Source organism: Triticum urartu, chromosome 4A (genome assembly GCF_056163025.1).
Source record: "Triticum urartu cultivar PI428250 chromosome 4A, HENAU_Tu73, whole genome shotgun sequence".
Lineage (NCBI taxonomy): Eukaryota > Viridiplantae > Streptophyta > Magnoliopsida > Poales > Poaceae > Triticum > Triticum urartu.
The window spans coordinates 615135195-615143216 of NC_141876.1; the positions used below are offsets into that span (position 1 = coordinate 615135195).

General features: G+C 42.8%; 1 protein-coding gene across 1 annotated transcript; it reads left to right on the forward strand.

Moving 5' to 3' along the window:
• The first annotated feature begins 5076 nt into the window (after nucleotides 1-5076).
• On the forward strand, nucleotides 5077-7814 carry LOC147977375 (uncharacterized). The gene is made up of 5 exons (XM_087521145.1): nucleotides 5077-5715; nucleotides 6613-6920; nucleotides 7013-7174; nucleotides 7244-7375; nucleotides 7446-7814. Exons 1-5 carry the CDS (start codon nucleotides 5077-5079, stop codon nucleotides 7576-7578), a joined length of 1374 nt encoding a protein of 457 aa, XP_087377271.1. The 3' UTR covers nucleotides 7579-7814.
• The last annotated feature ends 208 nt before the right edge of the window (nucleotides 7815-8022 follow it).

Here is an 8022-nt window from a genome sequence, read left to right on the forward strand (position 1 = left end):
TCACAGCCCCAAACTTTCAGAAACGACAACTTTGGTTTCTTTCTAAACCATAGTTCATAAGGCGTCGTTTCAACGGATTTTGATGGTGCCCTATTTAACGTGAATGCGGCCGTCTCCAAAGCATAACCCCAAAACGATAGCGGTAAATCAGTAAGAGACATCATAGATCACACCATATCTAGTAAAGTACGATTATGACGTTCGGACACACCATTACACTGTGGTGTTCCGGGTGGCGTGAGTTGCGAAACTATTCCGCATTGTTTTAAATGTACACCAAACTCGTAACTCAAATATTCTCCTCCACGATCAGATCGTAGAAACTTTATTTTCTTGTTACGATGATTTTCAACTTCACTCTGAAATTCTTTGAACTTTTCAAATGTCTCAGACTTATGTTTCATTAAGTAGATATACCCATATCTGCTTAAGTCATCTGTGAAGGTGAGAAAATAACGATATCCGCCATGAGCCTCAATATTCATTGGACCACATACATCTGTATGTATGATTTCCGACAAATCTGTTGCTCTCTCCATAGTACCGGAGAATGGCGTTTTAGTCATCTTGCCCATGAGGCACGGTTCGCAAGTACCAAGTGATTCATAATCAAGTGGTTCCAAAAGTCCATCAGTATGGAGTTTCTTCATGCGCTTTACACCGATATGACCTAAACGGCAGTGCCACAAATAAGTTGCACTATCATTATCAACTCTGCATCTTTTGGCTTCAACATTATGAACATGTGTGTTACTACTATCGAGATTCAATAAGAATAGACCACTCTTCAAGGGTGCATGACCATAAAAGATATTACTCATATAAATAGAACAACCATTATTCTCTGATTTAAATGAATAACCGTCTCGCATCAAACAAGATCCAGATATAATGTTCATGCTTAACGCTGGCACCAAATAACAATTATTTAGGTCTAATATTAATCCCGAAGGTAGATGTAGAGGTAGCGTGCCGACTGCGATCACATCGACTTTGGAACCGTTTCCCACGCGCATCGTCACCTCGTCCTTAGCCAATCTTCGCTTAATCCGTAGTCCCTGTTTCGAGTTGCAAATATTAGCAACAGAACCAGTATCAAATACCCAGGTGCTACTGCGAGCATTAGTAAGGTACACATCAATAACATGTATATCACATATACCTTTGTTCACCTTGCCATCCTTCTTATCCGCCAAATACTTGGGGCAGTTCCGCTTCCAGTGACCAGTCTGCTTGCAGTAGAAGCACTCAGTTTCAGGCTTAGGTCCAGACTTGGGTTTCTTCTCTTGAGCAGCAACTTGCTTGTTGTTCTTCTTGAAGTTCCCCTTCTTCTTCCCTTTGCCCTTTTTCTTGAAACTAGTGGTCTTGTTGACCATCAACACTTGATGCTCCTTTTTGATTTCTACCTCCGCAGCTTTCAGCATTGCGAAGAGCTCGGGAATAGTTCATCCCTTGCATATTATAGTTCATCACGAAGCTCTTGTAGCTTGGTGGCAGTGATTGGAGAATTCTGTCAATGACGCAATCATCTGGAAGATTAACTCCCATTTGAATCAAGTGATTATTATACCCAGACATTTTGAGTATATGCTCACTGACAGAACTGTTCTCCTCCATGTTGCAGCTATAGAACTTATTGGAGACTTCATATCTCTCAATCCGGGCATTTGCTTGAAATATTAACTTCAACTCCTGGAACATCTCATATGCTCCATGACGTTCAAAACGTCGTTGAAGTCCCGGTTCTAAGCTGTACAGCATGGCACACTGAACTATCGAGTAGTCATCAGCTTTGCTCTGCCAGACGTTCACAACATCTGGTGTTGCTCCAGCAGCAGGCCTGGCACCCAGCGGTGCTTCCAGAACGTAATTCTTTTGTGCAGCAATGAGGATAATCCTCAAGTTACGGACCCAGTCCGTGTAATTGCTACCATCATCTTTCAACTTTGCTTTCTCAAGGAACGCATTAAAATTCAACGGAACAACAGCACGGGCCATTTATCTACAATCATACATAAACAAGCAAGATACTATTAGGTACTAAGTTCATGATAAATTTAGGTTCAGTTAATCATATTACTTAAAGAACTCCCACTTATATAGACATCCCTCTAATCATCTAAGTGATTACGTGATCCAAATCAACTAAACCATGTCCGATCATCACGTGAGATGGAGTAGTTTCATTGGTGAACATCACTATGTTGATCATATCTACTATATGATTCACGCTCGACCTTTCGGTCTCCGTGTTCCGAGGCCATATCTGTATATGCTTGGCTCGTCAAGTATAACCTGAGTATTCCGCGTGTGCAACTGTTTTGCACCCGTTGTATTTGAACGTAGAGCCTATCACACCCGATCATCACGTGGTGTCTCAGCACGAAGAACTTTCGCAACAGTGCATACTCAGGGAGAACACTTCTTGATAATTTAGTGAGAGATCATCTTATAATGCTACCGTCAATCAAAGCAAGATAAGATGCATAAAAGATAAACATCACATGCAATCAATATAAGTGATATGATATGGCCATCATCATCTTGTGCTTGTGATCTCCATCTCCGAAGCACCGTCATGATCACCATTGTCACCGTCGCGACACCTTGATCTCCATCGTAGCATCGTTGTCGTCTCGCCAATCTTATGCTTCCACGACTATCGCTACCGCTTAGTGATAAAGTAAAGCTTTACAGCGCAATTGCATTGGATACAATAAAGCGACAACCATATGGCTCCTGCCAGTTGCCGATAACTCGGTTACAAAACATGATCATCTCATACAATAAAATTTAGCATCATGTCTTGACCATATCACATCACAACATGCCCTGCAAAAACAAGTTAGACGTCCTCTACTTTGTTGTTGCATGTTTTACGCGGCTGCTACGGGCTTAAGCAAGAACCAATCTTACCTACGCATCAAAACCACAACGATAGTTTGTCAAGTTGGTGCTATTTTAACCTTCGCAAGGACCGGGCGTAGCCACACTCGGTTCAACTAAAGTTGGAGAAACTGTCACCCGCAAGCCACCTATGTGCAAAGCACGTCGGGAAAACCGGTCTCGCGTAAGCGTACGCGTAATGTTGGTCCGGGCCGCTTCGTCCAACAATACCGCCGAACCAAAGTATGACATGCTGGTAAGCAGTATGACTTATATCGCCCACAACTCACTTGTGTTCTACTCATGCATATAACATCAACATATAAAACCTAGGCTCGGATGCCACTGTTGGGTTTCGTAGTAATTTCAAAAAATTTCCTACACACACGCAAGATCATGGTGATGCATAGCAACGAGCGGGGGAGAGTGTGATCTACGTACCCTTGTAGATCGACAACGGAAGCGTTTGGTTGATGTAGTCATACGTCTCCACGGCCCGACCGATCAAGCACCGAAACTATGGCACCTCCGAGTTCTAGCACACGTTCAGCTCGATGACGATCCCCGGACTCCGATCCAGCAAAGTGTCGGGGAAGAGTTCCGTCAGCACGACGGCGTGGTGACGATCTTGATGTACTGCTGTCGCAGGGCTTCGCCTAAGCACCGCTACAATATTATCGAGGACTATGGTGGAAGGGGGCACTGCACACGGCTAAGAATATGATCACGTCGATCAACTTGTGTCTCTAGGGGTGCCCCTGCCTCCGTATATAAAGGTTCAAGGGAGGGGGGCCGGCCGGCCAAGGTGTGGCACGCCAGGAGGAGTCCTACTCCTTCTGGGAGTAGGACTCCCCCCTTTCCTAGTTGGAATAGGATTCGTGGAGGGGGGGGGGAAGAGGAGAGAGAGGAGGAAGGGGGGCCGACCCCCTCTCCTTGTCCAATTCGGACCAAGGGGGGGAGGGGCGCGCGGCCCATCTCTAGCCACCTCTCCTCTCTTCCACTAAGGCCCACTAAGGCCCATATACCTCCCGGGGGGTTCCGGTAACCTCCCGGTACTCCGGTAAAATCCCGATTTCACCCGGAGCACTTCCGATATCCAAACATAGGCTTCCAATATATCAATATTTATGTCTCGACCATTTCGAGACTCCTCGTCATGTCCGTGATCACATCCGGGACTTCGAACAACCTTCGGTACATCAAAATGCATAAACTCATAATATAACTGTCATCGTAACCTTAAGCGTGCGGACCCTATGGGTTCGAGAACAATGTAGACATGACCGAGACACGTCTCCGGTCAATAACCAATAGCAGAACCTGGATGCTCATATTGGCTCCTACATATTCTATGAAGATCTTTTATCGGTCAGACCGCATAACAACATACGTTGTTCCCTTTGTCATCGGTATGTTACTTGCCCGAGATTCGATCGTCGGTATCCTATACCTAGTTCAATCTCGTTACCGGCAAGTCTCTTTACTCGTTCTGTAATACATCATCCCGCAACTAACTCATTAGTTGCAATGCTTGCAAGGCTTAAGTGATGTGCATTACCGAGAGGGCCCAGAGATACCTCTCCGACAATCGGAGTGACAAATCCTAATCTCGAAATACGCCAACCCAACATGTACCTTTGGAGACACCTGTAGAGCTCCTTTATAATAACCCAGTTACGTTGTGACGTTTGGTAGCACACAAAGTGTTCCTCTGGCAAATGGGAGTTGCATAATCTCATAGTCATAGGAACATGTATAAGTCATGAAGAAAGCAATAGCAACATACTAAACGATCGGGTGCTAAGCTAATGGAATGGGTCATGTCAATCAGATCATTCAACTAATGATGTGATCCCGTAATCAAATAACAACTCTTTGTCCATGGTTAGGAAACATAACCATCTTTGATTAACGAGCTAGTCAAGTAGAGGCATACTAGTGACACTCTGTTTGTCTATGTATTCACACATGTATTATGTTTCCGGTTAATACAATTCTAGCATGAATAATAAACTTTTATCATGATATAAGGAAATAAATAATAACTTTATTATTGCCTCTAGGGCACATTTCCTTCAGCCAACTACTCCGAAAAAGCTAGCTGCTCCAAAAAAGACAACTAACAAATCTGTAGAATGCAGTGCTAGCTCCTCTGTGGTTGTTGACAATTCAAACTTGTGAGCTTTCGAGATGGCACAGACAATGGGTAGTCAATGTAGAGTTTTTTCTGATGATGTGGAGTTTTCACCAGATGATGTTGACCACCCAGCCACAATGCAATCTCAAACTGTTTTTGATGTGGTTGATAGTACTGAGAGATGTGAGTCCTCCATGGTTAATCAGGAAGAATCACTCCTAGATTGGAGCTTGATTGAGATAGCTCCTCCCATAACTGGAGAAGACAATATGTGTGATCCTCTTGGTATTAACGATGTCGACATTCCCATAACCGAAGAGAATATGTGCGATCTTCTTGGTATCAACTATGAGGCGGTCCCTGAGCCACCACCTTCTCCACCTAGTGAGGAAGTTTACATGGCCGAAGAGGAGGAGCGTCAGCTTTTCATTGAGGCTGCCATTCTCGTGGATGATAGCGTGCCACTAGATGAGGAGATTGCATATGACAAAGAGAACCCGCAGATGTATCTCGGTGCTTTGTTTCCTTCAATGAAAGATTTTAGGATGGCTATCAGACAATATGGAATTAAAAGGGAGATCGACATTTGGGGATATAAGACTGATAAGAAAAGATATCTTGGCAAATGTAGAGCCAAGGGTTTTCCATGGAGGATTGCAGCCAGAGTGAGGACTAATGGACAAAGCATAAGGGTACTAAAGTTTTTTTAAGTATTGTTGATGTTTTTCTGTGTTTATCCTATGTGATGGCTTTTAAGCATTGTTATTGTTGATGTTTTTTCTATGTTTGTACAACATTAGATGGGCATAATTGGATGTATCCTGTAGCATTTGCATTCATTGATGGTGAAACCGACGAAAATTGGACGTGGTTCATGTCACAACTCAACAAGGCATTAGGTCATGTTTCCCCTCTAGCTATATGCACAGATGCATGTAAAGGTTTAGAGAATGCAGTCCAAAAAATATTCTCTCATGCAGATCAAAGGGAGTGTTTTAGGAATCTCATGGCTAACTTCTCTAAAAAGTTCCAAGGAGATGTGTTTGGTAGAATGTGGCCAGCTGCTAGGGCATATAGGCCACAAGTTTTTAACTACCACATGAATAAAATCATAGCAGAAGCATCTGATGTGCATGAATATCTCTCAAGGTACCACAGCTTAAAATGGATGAGATGCATGTTTGACCCCTTCCATTAAATGTGATTACACCAACAATAATCTTGCCGAGTCTTTTAATGGTTGGATTAAAGATTACAAAGATTTGCCACCTGATGAGCTAGCTAACACTCTTAGAGAGCTAGTCATGAAACTTCATGAGAAAAGGAGAAAGATTGGAATGAAACTGAAAGGAAAAATTATTCCAGCCATCATCCAACAGATTCATAATAGGACAAGGGGACTTAAACATTTGAAAGTTGGGAAATCTGGAGTTGCAAGTTGTGAGGTGAGGGACACAAGTAAATACAACTTGCGACATGTTGTGAAAACTGACCAAAGCGAGTGCACGTGCTTGGAGTGGCAGCACACAGGGAAGCCTTGTGAGCATGCACTTGCTTTCTTGCTAGATAGAAGGAATCCCGGATGAGAGGATTATGTGCATGACTATTTCTCTCTGGAGAAGTTTCGGGCAGCATATGCTGGAGAGATTGAGCCATTGAAAGATAGGTCTCAATGGCCACATGTACAATTTCCATTTGACATCGAGGCTCCATTAGACAAGAAAAGAGGTGATGGAAGGCCTAGAAAGAACAGGTACAAGAGCTTCCTCGAAGGTGGAGATGATGGTCCTAAAAAGAAGAAAGAGCCAAAACAACTAGGCAGCAAGAATATATGCAAAAGATGCCACATTTTAGGCCACCGGCAGTCCACGTGTCCGTTGAATGGACCAAAGCCAAGGTACTTGTAAATGATCAATGTTTTCATCACTTGTAATGATCAATGTTTATTTCATCACTTATTTTACCGTGTACTAACTTGTTTACGTGCAGGAAAAGAAAGAAGAGAGCAACAAGGTATCCAGCTGATGATGATACCTTGGCACTGGAACCTGAAGTGGCAGCCCCACAACTTGAAGTTGTTGTGACTCCCAATAGGCACATGATCACTATGCCATTTAGTCTTCAAGGCAGTCCCAATCCAGTGACAAGAAGGTAACATACCCACATTCTATAGTAATGTTTAATTTTCCTTGCAATTTTTACATTTCTGAACACAAGCAGGATGTTGGCTACGGCGTTGGCTGATGAGGCAACACATGCATCACCACAACTTGAAGTTGTTGTGACTCCCAATAGGCACATGATCACTATGCCACCGAATCTTCAAGGCAGTCCCAATCCCGTGACTAGAAGGTAAACACATCAACTGTTCTTTGTAATGTTAATTTTTCCTTCCAAATCTTATATTTCTCAACACATGCAGGATGTTGGCTATGGCATTGGCTGATGAGGTATCACAACAACCTACCCCAACTGTGAAGGACACCACGATGGCATATGACATGGCCTCAACCTCGAAAGCTAGGAAGTTGACCCCGAAGAGAAGGAAGATCTAGTGTTGTGCAACATCTTCTATGTTCTCTATGCTTTTGGTTGCAATATGTCAGACTTGGCACCCATTACTTTGTGTGCAACATGGCACCAATTATTGCCTTATGTTTTTGGTTGTAATATGCCAGACTTGGCAACCCCTACTAATTTGTGCAACATCACAGCCTTATGTTAGATGATGTATGAAAATGGATGATGTATGGACATGTGAAATATATTGTGTTCAAATTGTGTGATGGTACATGAATATGTTCATCTGAAAAGATATGTTATATTTTGGATCATATGTGCATAAATTGTGTGAGAAGTTAGAAAAACAACCAAAATGCTGTCCAAATTAGGCCAAAATGATGCCAAATTTTGAACTTTTTTTGAACAAACCAGAAATAATTGAAATAATTTCAAAAAAACAACCATATATGTGTGACTATTCTGGTATAATTTGAGCT